The 27,764-nt window shown below is 42.5% G+C and overlaps 1 protein-coding gene across 30 annotated transcripts in view; it reads right to left on the reverse strand.

Annotated features, from left to right (window-relative positions):
* TANC2 (tetratricopeptide repeat, ankyrin repeat and coiled-coil containing 2) overlaps positions 1–27,764 on the reverse strand; it is a 365,101-nt gene that overhangs the window by 25,355 nt on the left and 311,982 nt on the right. For all 30 annotated transcript variants that reach the window (XM_021068131.2, XM_084984071.1, XM_021068130.2 and 27 more), the window contains 5 exons: positions 23,647–23,755; positions 13,276–13,398; positions 12,169–12,405; positions 7,537–7,722; positions 4,844–4,937 (listed from right to left, as the gene is read on the reverse strand). In XM_021068131.2, coding sequence (XP_020923790.2) covers positions 4,844–4,937; positions 7,537–7,722; positions 12,169–12,405; positions 13,276–13,398; positions 23,647–23,755 — 749 coding nt within the window. The remainder of the gene's footprint in view (positions 1–4,843; positions 4,938–7,536; positions 7,723–12,168; positions 12,406–13,275; positions 13,399–23,646; positions 23,756–27,764) is intronic.

The raw sequence follows: 27,764 nt of genomic DNA on the forward strand, positions 1-27,764 counted from the left end.
AGTTTAGAACACAAAAGTAGCTTAAAAACTCGACTGGCAACCATCACACTGTATGCATTAAATTTATACACAGTGTTGTACGTCAACTGCATCTCAGTAAAGGCTGGCAGGGGTGGGGGAGGAGAACTTGACTGGGTTAGACACGCGTTAGGAACCATAAGAATCATCTTGTTGGTACATAAACGAGTTGGAAAACTTCTACCCCCCAAGTTCTGACCCCATTTACGTAGCTACTAGGGCATAGGGTTGCAGCAAACCTCCTTTTCAGTATCTTGTGCATGATGGGCAGGTGTGTCTGTGTACGCATGTGTGTGCATGCACGCCCACATGTACAAATACCTTCTTTTTCATGAAAGGATTTATAGCACTCTGGAGGAAATACAGACAGTATTTCAGCATTCAGTCTCTCAACACTGATGCCAGGATATGGAACACAGCTGAAAATTCACAACCAGTGTCCATCTTAAACGCTAAACTTGTAAGGTCCACTCTAAGCTGGAGTTATGTTGCTCTGGCTGGCCCATCTCAACCCACTGGATAATACATTTATATGAGAGAGAATGTTCCATTCAGTCCTTTTCTTTGTTGTATCATCTCTGTTGCTTAGGTTATGATGTAATTTGGCAGGAATCTCCAGCTGATAGCTGGACATGGTCGTTAACCCAGCTGGCCAATTTCATCTTAGAACAACACAACTATGTAAAATTGGATCTGCGCTTCTCAAAATCCAAGAGTAAGGAGTTGCTTTCGCTGGATTTTATATAGGTCTTATCAAACACTGTTAAAAACTTTTTGAAAGAGAGACGATTATGGCAAAGCCAGGTCTGTAAAACAAGAAACTGATTCTTAGAATAAACAGCAGTTTGGAGCCGAATCTCTTCCTAAGAGACTAGTAACAGAATTTGTTCCCAGCTTATCAGCATCTGATGAGATTATCTGACATAAACAGTCCTTTTTCAAAGGGAGACGTCTAAGTAGTTTGAAGAGACGACAGGATGCAGCTCAGAGCTGAGGATATAGCCAAAGTCTGCTTGGATGGGATGCTGATTATTAAATAGAACACAGCGAAGCAAACGGTTCCATTCTCAACCTTGAAAGAGCACAGCACAGACCGGTCACATAAGACCAATGGGACGGAGGTGGGGGGGGGGGGACACAAACTGATCACTGCTATCCAAAACAATGTTAATTAGTTACACATTTATGGAGCTATTTGTCAGACACTGTCTCCGCCGTCAAGGAACTCAGGGTTGAGGAAGGATAATGGGCAAATAAACAAACACATTACTATACAGTGTGATAAGCACACAGAGATAAGTCCATGGGGTGGCATGTCTGGAGGTGGCACAGAGGAAGACGTGTCTGAGAAGGTCTCCAGGAAGAGATGACAATCTGTACCAGATGCTGGAAGAGAAACAGGAGAACTCAGAGGCCAGGACAAGGAGGAAGCATTCTAGGCACAGGGAGGGCACATACAAAAGCACCGAGGGAGGAAACAGCACGTCTGCTGTTGATGGAGAAGACAGGCAGTAGATGAGGCTAGAGACCATGACTGGTCTTTTTAAGCTACATTAATGCTCCAGGTGGTCAATGAAGGGTGGGTAGGAAGCAGGAAAGTGACAGGGGCAGATTGTGGCTTAGAACCAAAGATCCCTTTGGCTAAAGTCTGGGAAATACATCGCAAAAGGGTGAGGCCAGAGACAAGAAGATCAGCGAGGAGGCAGGTGCAATAATCTAGGCAAAAGATGATGAAGGCCTGAATGAAGGGTATCTTGTGTATTTTATGAACTTTAGCTTCTTTGGGGGCTCAGGCTCTCCAGAGTTGCTTTTAATGCTGGTTCTGGTCTGTGGCCATAAGACTAAGGAGAGGAAGGCTCGACGAACAATCCTGTCACCTTCACTGCTTTTCTTCTAGGCTGTTCCATAAGAATCTAAGAAAACCCTGTGGGACGGGGGCGGGGGGGGGGCGGGGGTCAGCCAGACGGTAAAAGCTCGATGTAGGAAGGTGCTCTTTGGAAGGCTAAAGAGGCCGTAACAGGAGGGCAAAGACAACCTGGATGGTCTCGTGACCTGCTTTTAGAAAATGTGATATGTAAAAATTACATCTCAATAAATACCTCACTACACGCAAAGATCTATCTCATTGATTCTAAGATTGACTTTCTTCCCTCCGCATATTAACAACCATGAAATCAGGATGCATCTTCTAATCGATGTGATAATAAAAAGCTGTGTCAGTTTAATAGGCAGAAGGCTTTTAAAAAATGTAATGGCTATATACTTCTTACAGTTAGTGGTGTTTTGTATTTAATATGGTAAATGATATCTACATTGCTGGAAACATCACAACCATCACATTTTTCTTAAAAAAAAAAATTTGTGTTATTTAGGCCAAAGTTGCAGCTATGAGACCGTACCCAGCTGGCTATAGGTCACATCCCTTCATTCTCTATATAAGGGAAATATATATTAAGATTTTGCCACTGGAGGAAACATCACAATTCAATGGACCATTATAAATTTTAAATGATTATGTGCTAAGTTAGAAAGAAACATGTAGCTCTTATAAGTTTATAACCATAGACAAAAAAAAGCAACTCAGAGTCTATTTTGCACTAGTGCTGAGTTGTAGCGGTGCTTTTTACATAGCAAAGACATTATTTCCCAGAAATTCTTCTGAAGTCAAATAACTTTTTATAGATCTATAAATTATATTACAAATGTGCTTCATTCTAACTCATATTTAAATAACATCTCATGTTTATAATACTGACATTACTTCACATAAACATCAAATTAAATATAACACAATTCTGACTACAAGCAAACTGACATGAAACTTTGATTTTTTACCATCTTGAGATATGGTACATATGTAAGAAAATTAACATAACAAACTTTATTGCACACTTTAAAGCAAGAAATATTTTAAAAGTTCTGAGGCCATAAAGTTTTATTCTGATAAGAAGTTCATATCAATAAAAATAAGCCTTCTACTTAGTTCACACTCTTCTTTTTTCTTTCCTCCTCTTTCTGGCTGTGTCCAGGGCATGTGGAAGTTCCTGGGCCAGGGACTGAACTCACGCCACAGCAGTGCCAATGCTGGATCCTTAACCCCCTGAGCCATCAGGCAACTCCAGTTCACACTCTTCTTGAACATTTTAAAGGAATTCTTTTCAAGGACATCACGAGTGTGTGTGCGATTCTCATCTTTATGTTTCTTAGCTTTGTAATTTCTATCTGGTGACAACACTGGGCCACTACTTTTTGTTGCCCTCCCCAGGGGTTTCATGCACGTGGTCTGGCAACAGGAGACACCGTGCTGGGGAAGGCTGTGCTGACAGGGCAGTGACCTTGCATGTCCCTTCTGCAGCCCTAGGTCCCACTACGCACGCTCCAGAATGGCTGAGGTCCTGGCCAGTCCCTTCCCCTCAGTCTGCCCTCTGGCTTCCCTCAGGGTGGGGCCCCAGAGACAGCAGCTGTTTCCAGCTGCACATTTTCCTTTCGTCTGTCATAGGCTCTTAAGCTGCAGCTGCCTGGCATCTGCTCCCTTTGGCCCTTAGAGATGGAGGGATTGTTTGAGGAGCAAATTCCTGAGCTTTGGACCATTGTACGTGATGTGAGAGAAGCCGCGAGACCTCTACAAGACTTTTGCAATGTGTAGAAACAGCACAGTTCAATAGGTAATTATAGATTTTAAATGAATTCAAGTGTCTTCTCTTACTTTTCACAGCATTCTGAGCCGAATCAAAGAATATCCCCTTCTTGTTTAATAAAATGTTCTCCCTAAATTGGCCATCTCAGAATTGGTCTGCTTCTCCTGGCAAATATGACACATATCTGTGGTGGCTCTACAGTTTTCACTGCCTGGGTTTCATAAAAACATATAAAAGGTTACTAATGTTTTTCCAGATGTTCCACTGTAGACTTGGGGGAAAGACAACCGTCATTTCCCGCAAAGGCCTCTGTTTGTGCCTAAGCAATATGGAAGGGGCTTTGCTGCAGACACAGAGGGACTGCACAGGGCTGTGCCCTAAAGGGGTACCTTCGTTTTGCATCCTGATAGCAACTGTACTCATAACTTATCAGTTTAACCAGGTCAGGTACCACTAGGCCATGACTGCACTTGGTTCATTAAGCCAGAGGTATTGATAAAAATTTGACTTCTTGGTTTACAACTGCAGGGGAAATATTTATTTCTAACTGCTACAAAGAGCACATTAAAAAAAAAAAGTCGGAGTTCCTGTGGTGGCGCAGTGGTTAATGAATCCAACTAGGAACCATGGGGTTGTGGGTTCGCTCCCTGGCCTCATTCAGTGGGTTAAGGATCCAGTGTTGCCGTGAGCTATGGTGTAGGTTGCAGACATGGCTCGGATCCCATGTTGCTGTGGCTGTGGCATTGGCCGGCAGCTACAGCTCCGATTAGACCCCTAGCCTGGGAACCTCCATGTGCCGAGGGAGTGGCCCTAGAAAAGACAAAAAGACAAAAAAACAAAAAAACAAAACAAAAAAAGGCCACAACTATTTTCTGTAATGGTTTGGCACACTGTAAGGAAACTTTCAGTCTTTAAAAAAAAAATATTTGGAAACAAGAACAGGGAGAAAGTTCTGTTTGAAAGAAGACTCTGGTGCTAATGGCATGGAGCATCCAAAGGAAAAGAGGACTGCAAGACGGAAATTGCTTGACTTTCTACTTTGGCTGAATGGGTCTCCAATACAAAAGCCAGGAGACAGAGACTGCCAAAGGCCTGGCAGAGCACAAAATCAGGGTGAGACACAGAGAGGATCTCCACACAAACTCGACACATTCACGAGAGAAGAGAGTGATGTCCACGAGAGGTACCTGTCTCTCCCCACAGACTGTCAAAGCTGTTGATCTGTGCTCGCTCCACTTCCTCTTCATCTTTTTCTGGAAGATCAAGTAGGTAGGAGACAATCTGAAACAAGAAGTTGCGTCAGCTCAAACTTCAGGTGGAAAACTGTACTGCTGATGCCAGCCGGGGAGGTCTGAAAGACACCCGGATGCTCCAAGGGTCACACTCTCTGTCGGACACAAAACGAATCAGAACTGACTGTCCTTGTGAAGAAACCCAAAGCTGCTATGATGAGCATCTGTTCTACCAGGTACAGTGTGTTCCATGTTTCTCTTGAATGCAATGAACTTGCATAGCGTGCGATTTAAAAAAATCACATATTTATCACATTCAAGTTAAAGAGGCAATCCCTCATCCTCCCAATAAAAATACCAAGAAATAAAAAAATCAGGAGTTCCCGTCATGGCGTAGTGGTTAACGAATCCAACTAGGAACCATGAAGTTACGGGTTCGGTCCCTGGCCTTGCTCAGTGGGTTTAGGATCCGGCGTTGCCGTGAACTGTGGTGTAGGTCGCAGATGCGGCTTGGATCCCGAGTTGCTGTGGCTCTGGCATAGGTCAGCAGCTACAGCTCTGATTCGACCCCTAGCCTGGGATCCTCCACATGCCGCGGGAGCAGCCCAAGAAATGGCAAAAAGACAAATAAATAAATAAAAATAAAAAAATCAATAAACAAAAAAAACCCAGAAAACAAGTATGGAGAAAACCAAGGGCCTGTATCTTTTCAGAGCAGAGCTGTTATCTTCTATTTTTCCACTCAGAATTACAAGGACTGTTTGGGGACAAAAAGGAGAATGGCTGCTAACAACAAAGGGAAGTGACAGCTCTGTGTCCAGGAGTTTGACTGTAGAGAGAGCTAAAAAGCCTTCCACAGATAACAAGAATTCCAATTTTACGTAACACTCCCTTGGTGACATATTGGTCAGTGATAGGGCAGCTGTATCACAAAAGGAGCCCGTACACTGGGGAGCTGACTTGTACTGGCCCGTAAAAGCTGACTGCTAAATTTTTGGAATTTTGCAACAAAGACATTTATGAAAAATTAAATAACAATTAATTATATTAAAAAATGTTAAAATATCAACTTTCATAACATCAATTATTTAACTACATTTTATGATGATCTATGCTCTTATTGTGTCTGTTGGGTGGAAATTTTACATAAGGCTGTGCTCCTGGGCACCTCTTTAAAACTCTGTGTTTGCAGATGTCATACCGGTAGTTGAAATCAGCCACGGTTGGGGGTATTTATGCCCTGGAAAGTGTCAAACTTTATAAACCCAATTTAGTACTAAAGGTAAAAGAGGTTCCAGTTTAATGAATATCCTTTGCATGAGGGTGAGAAGTAGTCTGCACATCAGATTTAATGACAAAATTATTGGGAAAAGAGCAATCTGGGGTGCAACTTCATTTATCAAATCATGGTTGAGTTGTACCCATAGGTTGAGTACGGATATAAATTTAGCAAAAAATCAACAAAAGCATTCAATTAAGAGTATTACAGGAGTTCCCTGGTGGTCTAGTGGTTAAGGATCTGGCATTGTCACTGCTGTGGTACAGGTCTGATGTCTAACCTGGGCATTTCTGCAAGCTGAGGGTGTGGCCAAAAAAATTTGTGTTAAAAAAAGGAATATTACACATTTCACTATTATTTGTAAAGTGAGTATGACATTTTTTATATCAGTAAAACTTATAATCTAATTTAAGTATGTATGTACACACACACACACACATTCTGCTCCATTTCACTCCCTTCCACAGAGCTGGCTGTTAAACATTTCCTAGCACACTACCAATTTCACATATTCTGCCACTATACTATTACTTTCGCTAATAAATAAATTAGCAAAAATAATAATCTGTATAGTGCTTAACCACTTACAAAGCCCCTTTCATATCAGTCCTATAAACAAGAATTTATCAGCTTCACTTTACTGGTGGGGAACTAAGGTTCTAAGAGCTTAGGTAACTTGGCCAAGGTCCAGAGCTGATGAGTAGGAAAGCTGGGACTCAAACTGGGTCTTCTGAGATTCCAAATGTTGTGCCCTTCCCATTCCACTCTGCTTACCGCTGTGAACACAGGTCAGCAAATGATCCCTCTGAGCCCAGAGTCAATGTCTGTTAATCTTTTTTTTTTTTTTTTTTTTTTTTTTTGTCTTTTGTCTTTTTCTAGGGCTGCACCCATGGCATATGGGGGTTTCCAGGCCAGGGGTCCAATTGGACCTGTAACCCCGGCCTATGCTACAGCCACAGCAACTCGGGACATGAGCTGCGTCTGTGACCTACACCACAGCTCACGGCAACGCCGGATCCTTAACCTACTGAGCAAGGCCAGGGATCGAACCCGTAACCTCATGGTTCCTAGTTGGATTTGCTAACCACTGAGCCATGACAGGAACTCCCAATGTCTGTTAAATAGGGATGGAAAGATGGAGAGGAATCGGATCAGGTCATTGCCAAAGCCCTTTCCAGCATAATTCTAAGTACCCTAGAATCTCCCCCTTCCTCAGATCAGTGACCAAAAAGCTAATTTATGTTAATTAGGCTGACCATTTTGTAAAAATGCAACTCTCTTCCCCCATTTTCCTAGGCCTGTCAACACAGCCTGAAAAACAAAAACAAAAACAAAAACAAAACCCAAACCTTATCACCGGATTTCTTACCTCGGTGTAGCCCATGCTGGCTGCAGCGATGAGGGCCTGTTGGATGGCGTGGCTCTTCTTAAACACCCCTTGCTGCTGGCCCGCCATTGTCCAGTCACACTGAATCAGAAACTTGACAACCTCCAGATGACCTCGGAGTGCAGCATGGACCAGAGCACACTGGCCATTCTTATCCAAGTGATCCACCTAAGGGAGAGGACCAGGAGCCTAGTGAAGCAGACTTGTGGCTGGGGCCCCAGTCCAGTCATGTCAGCCCCCTGTTCCAAGAACCAATCTCTGAGAAAATTTAGAAGATACTCTCCTACTCAAGCTAGATCTTCAGTGAGCTGGCAGATGCCCCTCTGGGGAGAGTCTCTTTGCAATAAGGTCAGACTTTTGTTTTCATATCAAAAGAAGCCAAAAAACCCCATACTCCCAGCCTCAACTCTGTTTTCCTGAAGTATACTCCCCTTTGTCCTCAAATACTTCTTTTCACATCAAAATCTGAAAGACTTGTAAGTTCTGTTGGCGCAAAAAATGGCCTTTGAGATCACGAAAAGGAAGAAAAAACACTTTGAGGCTCAAACTTTTTGGTCTTCCAAAGAAGCAAAATATTTCATATCATGAGTCACACATGTGACCACTAAGCTTTGGCAAAGGCCACCTCTCTCTTCCAATGGGAGGGCAGAATCTCCAAGATCTGGCCCAAATGGCTAGAGGTACTTGGAACTTAACGCTAGACTAAGTTCCAACAGCATTTTTTACAGTTGCAGTGTTGGTTACAAGTTTAGGCGGAAAGAGGATCCCTGATTAAGATCAATCTATCAGAAGGCCTCCACCCGGGAGCCTCAATAGCTGAATAGCCTTTTCTGGCAGGTAGGCAGATTATCTTGCAGTGGTAGTTGGAGCACTTGAAACCCAAATTCTCTTTCTGGCTCTCACCAGCTTTAGTTCCACCCAGCCATCCATATAACACATGTTTACTGAATGCCTACTATGTGCAAGGTACATGATAGGATCAAAAGATGAACAAGATAGAAAAAGCATGTGATAGGATAAAAAGGTAATAAATGCTAAAAATTTGTCCAACAAAGGTGTAATAGAAGACATGTTATAAGGAAAGCAAAAGTGCAGTAAAATTTCAGAGAATTCCCAGCCAGAATCAGGAACAGATTCAGAGGGAAAGGTGCAATGGTCTGAATGTTTGTGTCCCCCCCAAATTACATGTTGGAATTCTAACTTCCCAGGTAATTAGGAGGTGGCGCCTTTGAAGAATGATTATGATTCATGATCAGGCTGTGCCCTTGTGAATGGGATTAGCGTCCTTATATGGAGGCCCCAGAGAGCTGGCTTGCCCTCTTCTATCATGTGAGGACACAGCAAGAAGGCACCGTCTGTGAAGCCGGGAGCTCTCACCAGACCCCAAATCTGCTGGCACCGTGATCGGGAGACTTAGCTTCCATAACTGTAAGAAAGAAATGTTTACAAAGTGCTGGGTCTGTGGTATTTTGCTATAGCACCTCAAATGGACTAAGCAAAGGGCTATCTTTACTGGCTGAGAGAGGAAATGATTAATTCTAGTTTCTGTAAGGACAAAATACATGAAGGGGGAGTTTGAACTACAAAGCTGAGAGAGTCTTTTGGGACCAGAGCATGGATATTTTGAATGCCAGGCTGAATGATCTGAATTTTAACAAGTAATAAAGAGTCATTGAGAATTTTCATGCTCCAAATTGTATTTTTAAAAACTAAAGGAATGAATAAAAGGAGGCTTTGCTTCCTGGGGAAAGGACTGATTCCAAGGCTGGGACAGTAATAGCAAATGATGAGTTAGGAACATCTTATGGTGCCGGAAAGTACAGAAGTGCTCATAAAATAATGAGTGGAGAAAGCTGAAAAGACACAGGAAGCAACTTGAAGGCACTCCCAATGTCCAGATTTGGGGCACTTTGAGCAAAGACAAAATACCAGCAACGAGTTATAGATCATAGCATAAAATAAATATCCAGGAGGCAAGTCATTAAAACCATAAACTTTGGAATCAAGCACAACCTGGTCAAAGCATGCATTCACAACCAAAGTCTATAAATAAATAAATAATTGAGTAAATAAATACATGGAGGGGAAATTCTTCTTTTTTTGCTTTTTAGGGCTGCACCTGCAGCATGTGGAAGTTCCCAGGCTAGGGGTCGAACTGGAGCTACAGCTGCCGGCCTACACCAGAGCCACAGCAACGCGGGATCTGAACCACGTCTGTGACCTGTACCACAGCTCCCGGCAACACCAGATCCTTAACCCACTGATCAAGGCCAGGAATAGAACCCACATCCTCATGGATACTAATTGGATTCATTTCTGCTGAGCCACGATGGGAACTCCCAGGATAGCGCTTCCTTACAGCAGAATTCCAATTAATAAATGTTGAAGGGAGAGGCAGATACCATAGCAATAATGACTGCAGCAAGAATCACTGATGGATCCTAAACTAGTGGACAAAAGCCTGAGATCCAAGATCTCTGCCTGGTCTGAAAGCATCTCCCTTAAAGATACTTCTTAATTCTAAATGGGAAAAACAGTTTCAGGCTGAGAAGCCTGGAAGACACCAGCTTATCCAAGTGAGAGAAGTTAACATTCCCTGTAAAAAGACATCGCCACCACGGCCCTCCTAAAGTGCTGCAGTTATCACTTCTGTGGTGTGCTCGCCAAAACCACGCAAACGAATTGGATTGCCAGTGATGAAAAAGCATCAAACTATAGTCGAAGAACATTCAATCCAGTTATTCAACCAAATAACTGGTACAATTCTTCAGTGGTTTAGAGGGGTGAGAAAAGAGAGAAAGTTACTTTATTTGGTGACTGGCAGTTGTTAGTGACTTTTGAGGGTAGCTTCAGTTGAACGTCAATAGGTTGGTTTTTCTTTTTCTTTTTTTAAAGATATTATTTATTAGGCACTGCATGACATTAAGAGAGACTTCACCTCTTTTTAAAAAGCCTCCATCACTTTTAATTACCACGATGCCCCTGAGAATCCTTTTCCTCGATGAAAACAAGTGAGACCGAGAGGTCGAATGACTTGTCCAAGCCCTCAGAGAAGGGTGAATGCAGGCTCTGACCAGGGTGTGCTTGATTCCAAGGTTTACAATTTTAATGACTTTCGTCCTCTTTTTCTCATGGAAGCCAGAGTGCAGGTGGCTAAGGAGCAGGAAGGAAGCAGTGACAGCAAGTGGAGAAGACGCTCAGGACAGGCTTGGTGGACATAGACAGGAAGAGAGGGGAGGGTGGCCTCCCGTTCGGAGGAGGGCGGGAAGTTTCTCTTTTGAGTTAGCCAAGACAGTCACAGGTTTGCAGAAACTGAGAAGGAAGGGAGGATGAACTTAGAAAAAGAATGAAGCGATGTGAGAGAAAGAGCAAAATACAGAGATAAAAAATACCGGCGGAGGCAATCGCTTTGGAAAGGAAGGTAAACACGTCTGTCTCTGATGCAGACGGCTGAGCGTGAGAACGGATTATTGGAGTTTCAAGATAGAGGCTCAGGGAGATAAACTCAGTCTTGGTAACTGTAGGAGGGTAAAAGAGGTGTGATAGGGTCTTAAGAAGACCACAGACGATTTACATACCTGCTCTGGGGAAAAGGAGAGATGGATAAAATGATAGCTGAGTAACAGGAAAGACCCAGCTGAGATCAGAATACGAATTTACAGCAGTAATAATAAAGCCCAGTTATCATTCCGCTTCGAGAGGTTTCCATCCAAATGATGAGGACATTATAGGGGGACCATCCCTGTGTCACAGTAACATCTAAGGCTCTGGGATTTCAGAGCCTTAGATGTTAAGCTTTAGATGAGGTTCCCAGGTCCCAGTTCCCAAAGGAGTCTCAGGAGACCCAATTCTTTCCTGGTAAGAACAATGGACACCTAAAAATGAGGTCATACCTGTTACTTACATTAAACTGCAAAACCACCAAAATCCTCAGCTTGTTTTGCAGACAGAAACAAAATACGACCTAGCTACAATTTTCCCCAGAGGCCCTCGTCTTTGAGACCAGCATTTTTCTATTTACTGGTATTTTGAAATTGGGTTATTTCATATCGGTGGCTCCTGAGATACTTACTATAAAGCAAATATATTTTGAAGAAATGTTTTGAGAGAATTAAAGGACACTAATGGAAACACTTCTGATGCCTCTGGTCAGTCTAAGAATAAACAGAGAGAATCGTCTTCTCCCCAAACCTCTGCTGGGCTGGTCTTCCAGGAGGGGAGAAGGAGCCTGGTCTCTGTTCTTATGTCCATGGCTAACCATTCAGTTCAGACTTCCCAGTGCAGGCTCCTTGCTTTCCCACTTCTTTTTCCTCACTCTGAGCTCAGGAGAGAATTTCTTGGTTGTTAGGGAATTTTTGTGGCTGCTGATAAGTGCAGTTTCATAAGTGCCTCTCAGAAGTTTTAGAACGGTGTCCAGACGCAGCACAGAACTGGCCACGGCAAGCGGGCAAACGTTGATGGAATCAGAGCTAGCTCCCCTTGGATCTGCTGCCTAAGAGGGTCTGACGAATTCTACCTAGACTCCTGAAGTAACACAGGAGATAAGGAAGCCTCTGCAGCAGGAAGAAAGAGAAAGGGAAGGAAGAAAAAGCAGCAAAGCCAGACAGTCGTTACCTTGGCCCGTTTCTTGCACAGCAGCACGACAATGCTGAGGAAGCCTGCCGCTGCGGCGTAGCCCAGAGGGGTCAGGCCGCTTTCAGAGGAGGCGTCCACGTTGGCTCCAAACTCCAACAGCAGGGCCACCATTTCTGTGTAACCAAGATGAGACTGGACACACAGAATTGGAGCATTATTTAACACTTCTGTCCGGTAATTAATGTTGGCACCTCCCAAAATCAGCAGTCGGCTGACCTGGAAATGAAGTAAATAAACAGAAATAATATTCACATAAGTATCAGTCACATCTTGTTAGTTATCTTTTGTCAAGTCAGCTGGGACCCCGCAACAGTGCCTAGTAGCATTTAGTCACTGCGTCATTTTACAATCTTCACTTGTTCTCTCTTCAATATCTTGCCTTTGGAAAAGGATGTGAAACGTTTCCTTTATCTAAATTGCTCAGTAACTAGAGCAATCGCCATCCAGGCTGCAGTGCTGATATGGTCTCCACTACGTGAACTGTCGGTCAGAAAAACTATCAGAACAAAGATGACTTGAGAATGATTTACTCCCTGGTAGCAGCAGGACTTAGTCTACACATCAGAGTCAACTTACAGAAGGGAGGAGGTCAATAGGTTTCGTTCTCAATTCACAGAAGAAAGGTAACAATTTAAAATACATTACATGGAGTTCCCGTCGTGGCGCAGTGGTTAACGAATCCGACTAGGAACCATGAGGTTGCGGGTTCGGTCCCTGCCCTTGCTCAGTGGGTTCACGATCCGGCGTTGCCGTGAGCTGTGGTGTAGGTTGCAGACGCGGCTCGGATCCCGTGTTGCTGTGGCTCTGGCGTAGGCCGGTGGCTACAGCTCCAATTTGACCCCTAGCCTGGGAACCTCCATATGCCGCGGGAGCGGCCCAAGAAATAGCAACAACAACAACAACAACAAAAAGACAAAGGACAAAAAAAAAAACAAAAAAAAAACCAAAAAAACATTACATTACCAATAAAAGGCTAATTAATAGGAGACAGTCTAAGTAAGGCAAGTCAAAGATTAATTAAAGAGCCACTTAAATGTCCTTACTTTTTCATAGTTAATTCTTTACTTGTAATTTATATGTATTTACCTTTATATTTGGAGTGTAGAGGTTTCGTAAAGATGCCAAGGCCATGGAAAGACCTTCTGTGCTATAGGAGATCCAGAGACCTTGAAGGATGGAGGACGATACGCCAACTTTTTTACTCAAACCCTAAAAAAGAAATATAGAAAAAATTAAGTTATTAGCCCAGCTCATAAGGATCATCAGCAGTAAGTCAGGAGCCCTTGGGTTTGTGGTACTAACAAAATGAGAATAGAGTCTCGTGCTAACAGCATCCCTGCATATCAAAGCCAGTCCACGAATGGGGACAAAGACCAGCCCTGTGGGAACAAGCTAACTTAAACTGTCTCTGCCTTGGCAGTTTGTGGCACCATATCTACTTAATACCTTTCTTTTCTGCTATATCTGGGTATAATTCCCCCTCCCCAAGTCTTTTCTTTTCTTTCTTTCTTTTTTTTTTTTTTTGCTTTTTAGGGCCACGCCCATGGCATATGGAGGTTTCCAGGCTAGGGGTCCAATAGGAGCTACAGCTGCTGGCCTACACCACAGCCACCGCAATGCCAGATCTGAGCCTCGTCTGTGACCTGCACCACATCTCACAGCAACACTGGATCCTTAACCCACTGAGCAGGGCCAGGGATCGAACCTGTGTCCTCAAGGATGCTAGTCAGAATCATTTCCGCTGAGCCACAACAGGAAGTCCTACTTTTGTAGTTCTTTTTTGTTCCTCTCCTCTTCTCTGTTCTCGTCCCTTGTGAGACGATGACTATCCTTAGTGTTGTTTGGATTCCTTTTTCTTTTTTGTTTCTATCTGTTGTTTTTGGTGACACTGAGGTTCACTTATAACTTTATACATACATGTATACATGAATGATTAAGTTGATGACCTCTTACATTTGAAGGCATTCTAATCACTCTACATTTTTACTACCCCTGCCCCATGTTCAATGTTTCTGATATCATGTTTTCCATCTCTCTGTTTTATATATCCCTTAACTACTTACTGTGGGTACAGATGATTTTAATGTTCCTACCAGGTAAATGGTTGATCTACTACCTCTCCTGCATGTTTGTTGGCCTTTACCAGTGAGATTTTTTTCCTTTCATAATTTTCATATTTCTAGTTGTGGCTTTTTCTTTTCCATTTAGGGAAGTCCCTTTAACATTTCTTTTAAAGCCAGTTTAGTGCTATTGAAACTCTTTTAGCTTTTGCTTATCTGTAAAATTCTTTATCTTTCAATTCTGAATATTAGCCTTGCCTAGCAGAATATTCTTTTTTTTTTTTTTTGTCTTTTTGCCTTTTTCTGGGCTGCTCCCGCAGCATATGGAGGTTCCCAGGCCAGGGGTCGAATTGGAGCTGTTGCTGCAGGCCTACACCAGGGCCACAGCAACTCCGGATCCAAGTCGTGTCTGCAACCTACACCACAGCTCACGGCAATGCCGGATCCTCAACCCACTGGGCAAGGCCAGGGATCGAACCCGAAACCTCATGGTTCCTAGTCAGATTCGTCAACCACCGAGCCACGACGGGAACTCCAGTAGAATATTCTTGATTGCAGGTTTTTTTTCCCTTTCATCGCTTTGAATGTATCGTGCCACGCCCTTCTGGTCTGCAAAGCTTCTGCTGAAAAATCAGCTGATAGTCTTATGGGAGCTAAGATTCTTTCCTTGTCTTTAACTTTTGCCATTTAAAATGATAATGTGTCTTAGTGTGGACCTCTTTCAGTTCATCTTGTTTGGGACTCTGTGCTTCATGGACCTGGATGTCTGTTTACTTCCCTAGGTTAGGGGAATTTTCAGCTATTACTTCTTCGAATAAGTTCCCTGGCTCTTTCTCTTTCTCTTCTCCTTCTTGGACCTCTATACTGCAAATGCTGGTATGCTTGACGCTGTCCCAGAGGTTTCTTAAACTACCCTCCTTTAAAACACTCCTTTTTCTTTTTTTCTGTACTGTTCAGGTGCTTTACACTACTCTGTCTTCTATCTCACTGACCTGTTCCTCTGTATCATCTAGTTTGATGTTGATTTCTTCTAGCGTATTTTTTATTTCGGTTATTATGTTCTTCAGCTCTGTTTAGCTCTTCTTCATATTTTCTCATTCTTTGTTGAATGTGTTCATTCATTCTTCTCCCGAGTCTGGTGAGGATCTTTATGATCACTGTCTTGAACTCTTTAAAGGGTAGATTGCTTATCTCCACTTCATTTAGTTCTTTTTCTGAGTTTATATCTTATTCTATGTTTGGAACATATTCCTCTGTCTCCTCATTTTCTCCAATGCTCTGTGTTTATTTCTACATTAGGTAGACTGGTTACATTTTCTTCCTTCTTCCCTTCCTTCCTTCCTTGTCTTTTTAGGGCCCCACCTGTGACATGTGGAAGTTCCCAGGCTAGGGGTCAAATTGGAGCTGTAGCTGCTGGCCTAAGCCACAGACACAGGAATACCAGATCTGAGCTGCAGCTGCAACCTACACCACTTGGTAATGCAGCTCATGGCAATGCAGGATCCTTAATCCACTGAGAGAGACTAGAGGTCAAACCTGCATCCTCATGGATACTAGTCAGGTTTGCTACCACTGAGACACAAAGGGAATTCTATACATTTTCTGATCTTAGAAGAGTGACTTTAGGTAGGAGATGGCCATTGGTGCCAAGTAGCATACTCCCCTCTGGAGTACCCCTAAAGGCTCTAAGGGTACCCCTAAGTAGGCTGTGTGTGCCCTTCTGTTGTGGCAGGGCTGACCACTCTGGGTGCACTGGTGGATGAGACTGGGCCCCCAGTCTGGTTGGTTGCAAGGCCATACCTCGTGTAGTGTTTGTGGCCTCCTGGAAGGTGGGGTAGGCTTTCTGTGCAATGGCTGTGTAGCCCTGAGGTGGGTGCAGGGCTGCTGCTTGTCCACTGGTGGGTGGAACTGGGTCTGTGTGGCTGTCTATACAGCCTGGGGTCCTGATGCTGGTGCCAGCCTGCTGGCAGTTTTGAAATCCTAGCTGGAAATGCAGCAACTAGAATAGACAAAGCAACTGATTGCTGGCTCCTCCTTTTACCTTTAATTCCAGACCACCCTCCATCCTTAGGCCTCTCCCAAAATTGTCCTTTTTAATCCAGACAATCTAATTTACTCCTATGGCTTTGCTCTTAGGATTTCAACTAAGCATTATTTGTTTCTTTTCCAACTATAAAATTTAAAGTAAAGCTATGAGTAGGACCTGAAACAGTCAACTTTTTCTTGAATACTGACTTAAACAGGATTCCTTGGGTATGGTCATTCAATCTATAAAATTATCTTAGAGGAGAATAATGCTGGACCAGTATTTATTAAAGTCATGTGGCAATTCTTTGGCTCAAGGCCTCTGGCATCAGGGGAAGTTCAGAAAATTTTGTATTTAGCTTTTCTGAAAGAGGGAGCAACTCACCTCCTCTGCTCAGGGCCTACAAGTTTGGATGGCCTTTTCTGAATGTAAAATGCCTCTTTTAAAAATGTGATACTCAGGATAATTTCAGTCATTTAGGGGTACCAAAGAAATTTTAAATAAGAAAGCCTGAGAGGTTGAGAGAAAATATGAATGTTCCCAGAACAATGAATCATAATTTGGTCAAGGGGACTTGGGTGGACTTCCACATCTGGTAATAGTGGATCTAGGTAATCTGGATAAACACTCTTTTTAAGTGCCACTAGGAAAACGTATATAAAACTTAAAAAAAACCCAAACCTCCTTGAAGACGTGGGAGGACTAACAAGTTGAGAATTACTGGGTCAGAATCTAGGATAGGATAGAGCCCAGGAGAGCAGTTTAGAGCTGCTTTTCTGGTAATGTTTGCCAATTCTGCAGAGTTAACTAGGAGTATTTTTGATAGCTTTAGGATTTTTAGGGCAGTGAACCTATACTGTATGATACCGTAATAGTGAATACACAGTATCATGCATTTGGCAAAATCCATAGAACTGTACCACACAAAGCACAAACCATAATGTAAAGTATGGGCTTCGGTTACTAATAATGTATCAATGTAGGTGCATCAACTGTAACAAATGTTCCTTGCCAGTGCACAATGTTAACGGGAAAATGTGGAGGGGGTAGTGAGTATGTGGGAACTATCTGTATTTTCTGCTCAATTTTTCTGTAAACTCAAAATTGCTCTAAGAAATAAAAATCTATTAATTTGAAAAAAAAAAAAAAGCCTGGGTCCTACTCCAGAACAATGACTGATAATATCTGGGAGTAATGTTCAGAAATGTGTGTGTATGTATTTACAGCTCCCCAGGAGAATATGATGTATAGTCAAAGAAAACCACTGATCTAGATCTACAGACAGGTCTCAAATATAAAAAGCTGAGTGGAAAAGTTATAGGATTATATACTATGATACTGTTTATGTCAAATTTAAAAAGCATAAAATAATTCTATACGTTGTTTATGAATATATACCTAACAATACACAGGTGAGAACACACACTAACGTAAGGATTGAAGTTGCCTTTGAGGAGAGAGAGAAATGGGATAAAAGAGGGAAATAAAGGGGGCTTCTACTGTATTTGCTACGCTTTCATTTCTTAAAAGTAAAGAAAAAGATGTGAACAAATATAAATATCTTAGCATTGTTAAATCCTGTAGATAGTATTTGATGATTCCATTATCTGTATTTTCCTATATGTTTGAAATATTTCAGAGTAAAATTAAAAGAGGACATCTCTTTCCCTGAGATAAGAAAAAGGGAGGTAAGAATTGCTAACAATATAGATTGATTTACTGGCAAGAGGAGAGTAGTTAAAGGAAGTCACATTTGATGCCTTTGATTTTTTTTTTTTTTTTTTTGCTTTTTTAGGGCTGCACCCACAGCATATGGAGGTTCCCAGGTTAGGGGTCAAATGGGAGCTACAGCTGCTGGCCTATACCACAGCCACAGCAACTAGGGATCTGAGCTGCGTCTGCAACCTACACCTCAGCTCACGGCAATGTTGGATCCCTGACTCAATTCATGAGGCCAGGGATTGAACCCGCATCCTTATGGATACTAGTCGGATTCATTTCCACTGTGCCACAAGGGGATCCCCAATGGCTTTGATTTTTTTCAGTGACTCATACGTCAGGCTGTTTGTTGAGGTGGTTGACTTGTTAAGAGCTAGACAAAAAATAAACGGGAAGAGGAGCTGAGTAAGAACAGACCTTGGTAAATGAACTTCAATTAAGTGGTCCAGTAAAAAGACCACAAGGCAGCACTGAGAGTCCCACTGAGGTTAGAGTAAATACACAGGAAATAAGCCCGAAATACAGAGTTAAACTCTAGGACTTGGAGTATTAGCTTTATTTGTACCATGGACTTGCTCAAATGATTTTTTCTCCTTGGTGAAGTGGACCCTTTGTTCCTATGAGGTATAGAAGGAAAGAGTTAATAAACTCAACTTATCAAAAGTGACAGGCAGATCCCATTACTAGGCAGGATATAGTCAAAAATAACCCATAATAAAATTTAAAGCTGATGGATTCTTAAAGGGAACTTTAGGTTCACATAACTAGAAAAAGTACCTTTTAGTATCTGTAACTATTACTCAGGGAAAAGAGGATCTCTTTTTGTCAGAGATGGCAATGGAAACCCTTCCTTAAATATTTTAGAATCTAAATTTTTAACACTGTTCTCCAGCCTTTAGTAAGCTTGCTCAGTATTTTTTTTTTTTTGTCTTTTTGCTATTTCTTGGGCCGCTCCCGTGGCATATGGAGGTTCCCAGGCGAGGGGTCCAATCGGAGCTGTAGCCACCGGCCTATGCCAGAGCCACAGCAACGCCGGATCGTTAACCCACTGAGCAAGGGCAGGGACCGAACCCGCAACCTCATGGTTCCTAGTCGGATTCGTTAACCACTGCACCACGACAGGAACTCCTTGCTCAGTATTTTTGAATACTTCGAGGAAACAGGAAAGGCATGAAGAAATGAGCAATTGCATCTTAGGGCTCTTAGCTATCTATGGCTCTAGTATCTTAAGATCACCTTAGAGCTTATCTAACTGGTTTCTTTAAAGCAAATTATTGCTCACAATCAGTGATCCATGTGTAGGTACCCCAGTATCTCAAATGGATTATTACTGACCATCCACGTGGTCACGTTTGGTTATAATAAAAGGATCATGGTAAACAGAAGGAATGGTGCCTTCCATGGTGAAGGGGTTGGCAAACTACAGCCCAATGCCAAATCCAGTCCTATATCAGTTTTTATAAATCATATTTGCTGCAATTCAACCACACCCGTCCACTTCCGTACTCTCTGGCTGCTTTGGAATTACAATGGCAGAGTTAGGTGGCTTCAACAGACACTACTCACTGCATGGACTACACATATTTGCCAACCCCTGTTACAGAGGATGCTCAGTCATCTCTGAAATGAAAGGGTGTTACTACCATCTGGAATTTATGCTTGTTATTAAGTCTGATGACCAGGAACATTTACTAATAATTTTGATAATAAAACATTATATTAGATGCCTAGTACTTTACATTTTTAATGTACTTTTATATATCTTATATCTATGATCCTGTCATAATCGGAAAGTTAAGATATTGTTACTATTTTATAGAAAAGAAAATTGAGACTGCTTAAGTGGCAGAGTCTATGCCTGAACCTACACCTTTTTTCAATTTTTTTTTTTGTCTTTTTGCCATTTCTTGGGCTGCTCCCGCTGCATATGGAGATTCCCAGGCTAGGGGTTGAACTGGAGCTGTAGCCGCCGGCCTACACCAGAGCCACAGCAACACGGGATCCGAGCCGCGTCTGCAACCTTCACCACAGCTCACGGCAACGCTGGATCGTTAACCCACTGAGCAAGGCCAGGGATTGAACCCGCAACCTTATGGTTCCTAGTCGGATTCGTTAACCACTGCGCCACGACGGGAACTCCAACCTACGTCTTCTGATTGATGTTAAGGGATCTCCAGATGTCTGCTTCCCGCACTTGCCCCCGTGGTAAGAGACGTCAGAGGACTGATCAATCAAAGGAACACTTCAGAGGGCAGCATTCAGAGAGCTGATTTTAAGAGCACTCTGATTATGAAACACTCTGCATTACAAATTAGATTGAATCTCTCTGGCCATAATTCACAAATATCCTGCTTTCTTTACATAGGTTAAAAAAAAAAATCTAAATGGCAATTGGAGGATTATAAAAGAATGAAAAGCTCAACATCATTGGTCATTAGGGAAAAGCAAATTAAAGCCACACTGAGATACTATTTCATACCCATCAAAATGGCTAAAATAAGAAAGAGAATGTCTAACAAGAATTGGCAAGGGTCTGAAAAAGCTGAAACCCTCATGCATTGCTTGTGGGATTATAAAACGGTGCAGCCACTTTGGAAAACAGACTGGCAATTCCTCAAAGCGTTAAACATGGAGTTACTATATGTCTAGCAATTCCCCTCTTAAGTAGATATAAAAAGGAACTGAAAACACATCCACACAAAAGCCCGAACACTAACACTGCAAATGTACTAAGTGCCAATGAGTTGTTCACGTTAATATGGCTAATTTTTTTTAAAACAATAAAAAGAGGAAAAAAGCTCTATGCTATGTTTATAGCAGCATTATTCACAATAGCCAAAAAGTGGAAACAGCCCAAATGTGCAACTAATGAAGGGATAAACAAAATAGTCTTTATTTGGCAGTAAGAAGGAATCAAGTACTGATACACACTACAACACGGATGAACCCTAAAAACATTATGCTAAGTGAAAGAAACCAGACATAGACAAGAATGTATTGTCTGATTCCATTTATATGAGATGTCCAGAAAAGTCAAACTTACAGAAAGTAGATTAGTGGTTGCCCAGGGTTGGGGGAAGCATGGGGGAGTGACTTCAAATGCATGTACGGTTTGTTTTTTAGAGTGATGGAAATATACTAAAAGTTATTGATTTGTATCCCTTAAATTAGTGAATTTTAGGTATATAAGATTATACCTCAAAAAGCTGTTAAAAACAAAAAGAATGAAAAGAGTTCCATAGCCAACTAAACATCCAGAATTAAAGACCCTCAACCTCCTATTTTTAAGGTTGCAAATTTTCATGAACAAAGATAAACTAAGGGAAATTTAAAACTAACTCCAAAGAAAAATAAATTGGACTCTATGTCACTGCCACCTGGAAGGTCTAAGTGGTATAAGCACTGAGTCTGACTTTGCCTTTTCGTGATCCTCAGCAGATAGGAACTGGGAGTTCGAGTAGTGTGGCAGAAGCTAAAAACTATCAACAGGGGGCGCTCTGCATTTTTGCAGGACTCTGAGAAGTGCAGCATCAAGAAGACCACGGTCCAGGTCTACATTCTTCAGCCCGCAGTCATGTCATCACCCCGTGCTATACACCCGAGTGTTTATGGCCCGAATCACCCACGGAGCCAGTCTTATCTCAGGCAACCATGTCGTCTGCAGCAACATAAGATAAAACTCTGTCATTGACAGGCGTGTATGGTTTAAGTGTAGCTCTCCATGACAGAGAGGAGGGGGGTTGAGGGAAAGATGAAGTGGGTGAAGGAATCAAACTTCTGGTTATAAAATAAACAAGTCACGGGGATGTAAAAAAACACAAACGGAGGTCTCCGTGTATTGGATAAAGTCACAATGGATCAAATGAAATGGCGAATCATTTATCTGTTTCATGTGGTATTTATTTTACCATGCAGGGGATAAAGGATAAAGACAGGCATCAATTTCTTTGCATCTGATCCTAGGCAGTGATGTTAAAAGCTTAAGCGTTCAAAGCAGTGATGATGAATGTGTAAGTTATTTTTCCATCTAACTGAAGGACAATCACCTCAGAGCTGGTAGAAGTAGCAGATACATTTTGGTCCACTTGAAACTGGAATGGGACCCCTTGCCTGATATTTAGTCCCACTCTGCTCCCATTAAGGAAGGTCGCTTGGTAAGGTCATTTCTGGTACAGTGATTTGTTCGATATGATGATGATTCAAATAGAGGACCTGTCACTGCAGGTTTCACGTCTGTCCATCTGATGAACAGGCTTCTCCAGCTGCGTGCTTATTGACTGGGAAGAATTTGCTAGACTCTTGAAGTTGTCCTTAATGTCATTTTTCTCTCTAAAGAAAACTTTTTTTTTTTTTTGGTCATTTTTACCTTTTCTAGGGCTGCTCTTGCGGCATATGGAGGTTCCCAGGCTAGGGGTCTCATCGGAGCTGCAGCTGCCAGCCTACACCCCAGCTCATGGCAATGCCAGATCCTTAAGCCACTGAGCGACGCCAGGGATCGAACCCGCAACCTCATGGCTCCTAGTCGGATTCATTAACCACTGAGCCACGATGGGAACTCCAAGAAAACTGTCTTATCTTTAACAGTATGTCTTGGGGAAAGTCCAAGCCAGAGAACTGTTTGAGATCCCTGTATGTCTCAATCCTGAGACAACAAAAGTAGTCTGAAGAGACGGCAGGGAATGGAGGTAGCAGATGCAATAGCAAACTGTGGGCCAGAAATCAAGAGAACAGATTTCTTCCTTGACTTCTGTGCTTCACCCCACTATCTAGACTATAAATTCCTTGAGATCAGGGGGTATCTTTTATGGTTTTGTATCCCTAGTACCCAGCACAAGGCCTCAGTAAGCACCGAAAAAGCAAAAGAATGCACACAAGCACAGGCAGATGTATTAGGTGCCCTCCTCGGGATGAATGCTGACAGAGGGAATGATTAGAGCTCTTAGAAGTTTTGAAACGACTAGAGAAAAACTGGGACCACCATTTTTTTTCCCCCTTTTAGGGCTGCACTTGTGGCATATGGAAGTTCCCAGGCTGTGGCCTACACCACAGCTGTAACAATGTGGGATCTGAGCTTTGTATATGACCTACACCACAGCCCATGGTAACGCCGGATCTTCAACCTACTGAGCGAGGCCATGGATCGAGTCCGTTTCCTCAAGGGTACTAGTTGTGTTCTTAACCCATTGAGTCACAGGGGAACTCCTGGAACTATAATTGGAAGAGAGAATGGGGGAAGTAGCTCAAAGAAAGGTTATAGCTGCTTTTAGACAAACAGTCTGAAAATCACAGCACCAGGAATACTAAAATTTCACTAAAACAATTGTAAGAACATTGAAAGAGAACTGCTCTCTGTGATTTTTTTAGACACTGTGAGAACCTCAACTAATGCTACAGCATGAGTGTTCTCAGGAGATGGTAGGTCATATATGGAGCAAACACACACATACATGTGTATATGCTTCTTACCTAAATGATTATACACACAAAGTCCTAGGGACAACAGATGAGACATTTTAGGAGATGGGTCAGCTTTGCAACAAACTCATTTCAGAAAGCATGGACCAGACTGACGTAACAGTAGCTTCATACACATAGTGTTAAGGAAAGCCTGCTAGAAATGGAAAGAAAAATGCCTCCAACTTTTTAAGTTACCTTAAATATGTGTGCTTTGAGGATGTGATGTCCCAGTTCAATAGTCTGCTGTCGATTTAGTTTTCCCTCTTGGCGGGAAAACCAGAAGGCAAGTAATGTGTGACCACTCCTGAAAAGAAAGAGACTCATTTTAGAAATTTTAATGCCCCAATTCATCTCTGGGTGGAGGCCTATTCAGGTCTAGCCATATCTCCAGCAAAACGGTCTCATTCAACCAATTTCTTAGGAAAGGGCACTTGCTGCTGGGCAAATGATGGGTATTGAAAGGTTCCTAGCTTTTACCAGTCCTTTACCAAAATCACACGTGTGAATATCACAAAATGTCATTTCTAGTTGGCTTACACTCATCCCACACACAGATGGCATTAAAAGATTGTTTTATTCTCTGTCTCTGTCAACTCCTCTTATTTCACTCATGCTTTAAATGTCAGTGTTGTTTCCTCAGGATCTCATTTTTGGTCCTAGTCTGTCCTCCTGGATTAGCTCATCCATCCTCAGAGCCTTCACCACCACCTATTATCTTTTTCCCTATCTAGATGTCTCAGCCTTAGATCAATAAACATTCAACGGTCTACTGGATTTCTCTGCCTAAAGGTCCCACGGTATCTTAAACTCGACACGTTCCAACCTGGATGAACAACCTCTTCTCCAAGTAAAGTCTTCGCTGACCAGCCTCTATCAAACCTCTATTCTTTCTCTCTACCATTTCTTCCCAGCTGAGAAGAAGGAAATGCCCTCTCTCTGGTGCTACCGTCACTGGTTATACAGGTACCTTTGGCACAGCATCTGCCATGCTATTACATGCTCTCTCCTCTACTAGACTGTAGGCTTCCTGATGGCATCCGTTCCCATTCCCAATCTCCTTGCCAACAGATCCCCAGTCTGTTCTTGAAAGAGAAAACACTTTCCTCTGCCTTTGCATGTTGTCTTATCTGCCCATGAGGCTCAGAACTGCCACAGCCCTCTTGTAATCACGTGGTCAGCTGTCCTAAAGACAAAGCCAACAGAAAGGCTAAGCTAAGAACTGCCCTGAAATAGAGCGTAAGCCCGGACTGTATGGGATCAGCAGCTGCCCTGATTTTGGACCACTTGTTATATACAGTGACATATTTCTTTACCGTTTAATCCATTTGAGTTGATGTTTTCCACTTCTTCCAGCTCAAAGCATTCTAATGATATACTCCTTTAAGTCTGAATGTATAGATGTATATGTGTATGTGTGTTTATACACAACTGTTTATGTGTATTTTAATCCTGAGTTGTTTATATTCTCCATAGTGCCAAACATTATGTATTGCACATAAAAATTATCAATAAGGTTTTTTGGAAGCAAGAATAGACACTGAAGAAATGTCACCTTTGGGATGTGCCTTCTTACCACACGTGCTGTAGCCTGTAGGAACTATGGACACTTAGAACTGTCTCTCTGCTTCCCCCCGCCAGTGTACTGGTCAGCAGAGTTCTTTATGCCACTGATGATAGCACAACTCTTTTCATCCTTTCACATGGGGTGTCACAGAGGAGGGAAATCAAGCTGTTATCTCAGTGTCAAGCCTAACGAATTAATCGAACTGAAGGAAAGATAGCAAGTAAATTTTTGTGGGTGACACCTCCCTGAGGAGAGACCCAAATGTCTACCAGACAATTTTCCTCTCATATTTAACATTGGCTACTCTGCTAAGTTTAACATTTGAAGATGTCCAATACAGAGGTCTAAAAAACAAATATCAGAGTTCCTGCTGTGGCTCAGAGGGTTAAGAACCTGACACAGTCTCTGTGGGGATGTGAGTTCAATCCCTGGCCTTGCTCAGTAGGTTAAGGATCAGGCATGGCCGCAAGCTGTGGTGTGGACTGCAGATGTGGCTTGGACCTGGTGTTGCTGTGGCTCTGGCGTAGATCAGCAGCTGCAGCTCTGATGCAACCCCTAGCCTGGGAACTTCCATATACTCCAGGTGGGGCCATAAAAAGAAAAACAAATATGTTCTCCCCCGCCCCCCCGCCGCCCACCTCAGTAAAGAACCTGGAGAACAGGGGCTAGGATAGCTCCCATTATATGCAGGATCATCTCAGAGGTCTCATGCCTATAAAACTTTACAAAGAAATTTGACCATGTTATAACTTTGGCTTCAGAGAATTTTTGAATTCTAGTGGATACCAGGTCATCTTGTTTGATTAGCTAGGATAAGGGAAAGAAAGTTATTTGAGAAAATGTCTCCTACAACTGTATCTTGCATGGAATCATCAGTGTCATCTGAAGGATAAGCCGAGGGTTGTTTTACACTTGCAAAATCTAGAGATTGCTACTAAACTTCTACCTGTCCCTGGAAAGCCCAATGTAGTTGGTAGGATATTTCAAGAGAGGTTAATGAGAACCATTTATAAAAGTGCCCTAATCTCAAGTTCTCAAAATCCTATCCAGTTATTAGCAATGAAATTATTGTAGCCTCCCTGGTGGAAGAATAATTACTTTAAAGTGACTCATCCATGGCTGTGCACAGTGACTAGAGCCCCTGAATACAGGCTTTTGATCCACTTCTTATGCTTCAGGCCATGAATGAGAAGCCATGCCTGTCAGGATTAAGGAAAAAGCTCATGTCTGACAAGGATATGACTTTTCAGTTAGACACAGAACTGACTTTGCCCTAGTGCTTTCACTTTACTACTGTGCCTGAGACACCCTGGTAAGATAGCTGCATCTTGGAGTTCCCGTTGTGACTCAGTGGTAATGAACCCAATTAGTATACATAAGGACTCAGATTCAATCCCTGGCCCCGCTCACGGTAGATCAAGGATCTGGCGTAGCCATGAGCTGCAGTGCAGGTCAGCAGATGAGGCTCAGATCTGGCGTTGCCATGAGCTGCAGTGCAGGTCAGCAGCTGAAGCCCCAATTCGACCCCTAGCCTGGGAACTTTCATATGTTGTGGACCCAGCTCTAAAAAGAAAAAAAAAAAAAAAAAAAAGCTTGCATATATGCATTTCAGGTGGCTATTGCTTGCTTTTGCTGTTGATCAGGCACTGAGGAGAAACAGCAAGCCACACAGGTCAAGGAAAAGATGAAAGTGACAGCTGTAGTTAGTTTTTTTTTTTTTTTTGATACAAGCATATTACATTATTCATAAAAGAATGAGTCTGATCCGTTCATTGGACTCAAAGCTTATGGTGTTCAGGATACAAAAGGGAAAACAGCAATCTCCATTACATGCCTGGATTTGTACCTCACTGTTCTGACAACATATAATGCCACTGGCTAACCCATAGTCTGAATGTGTCTATATGTGAACTTGTCTATATAAATGTTTATATTTTATATGTGAACTTGACTATATTTATTTCTCTTTTTCTTTTTTTGTAATTTTATGGCTGCACCCACAGCATATGGAGGTTTCTGGGCCAGGGATTAAATCCAAGCTGCAGCTGTGACCTATGCCACAACTTTGGCAATGCCAGATCCTTTAATCCACTGCCCTGGGCTGGGGATCGAACCCAAGCCTCCACAGCAACCCAAGCCATGGCAGTCAGATTCTTAACCTACTATTTTGACTTTTATTATTTGTTCACTTCTGAAACTTATTTCGTTTGATTCCTAGCCTTACCATTCTCAAAGATCACCAATAACCTCTTAATGGGTTTTCTTTTAGCCTTTGATCTTTTTTTAAATTTTCTCCCCCCAGCATTAGGTCTCACAGACTATTTCCCTCGAAGCTGTGTCTTTTCTCGACATCTGTGGTGCTTCCTTGGCACTTTTCCTCCCCTTCCTTCAGTTATGTAACTTTGCTGTATTCCCCCTTCACTCCTCTTTTGTAGGCAGCTCTCACGTCCTCGACTCCTGGCTTCAGCTCTCCCTGCAATGTGCCTGGCTCCCACGATGACATTTCTAGCGCTGAGGTTCCCTTTGCTTCTCTAGCTGACTGCTGATGCCTCTACCTCCTAATGACCTGCCAAATGATGCTGTTTGAAGTTGAAGCTTTCCTTCAAAACTAAATCCCCTTAAGACTCCTTTATTTTAAAAAAAAAATATTTTTTTCAGTCACCCAGGCATAAAACCTAGCGATTGTTTTTCTCCTCCCGTTACACTTTCTCTCTTGGATAACTGCAAGAGCCTCATTCTCTCTACTACC

Source organism: Sus scrofa, chromosome 12 (assembly GCF_054392235.1).
Source record: "Sus scrofa isolate SSC_HxYL_T2T_F1_AM1 chromosome 12, Sscrofa_HxYL_maternal_Yorkshire_Landrace_v2.0, whole genome shotgun sequence".
Classification (NCBI taxonomy): domain Eukaryota; kingdom Metazoa; phylum Chordata; class Mammalia; order Artiodactyla; family Suidae; genus Sus; species Sus scrofa.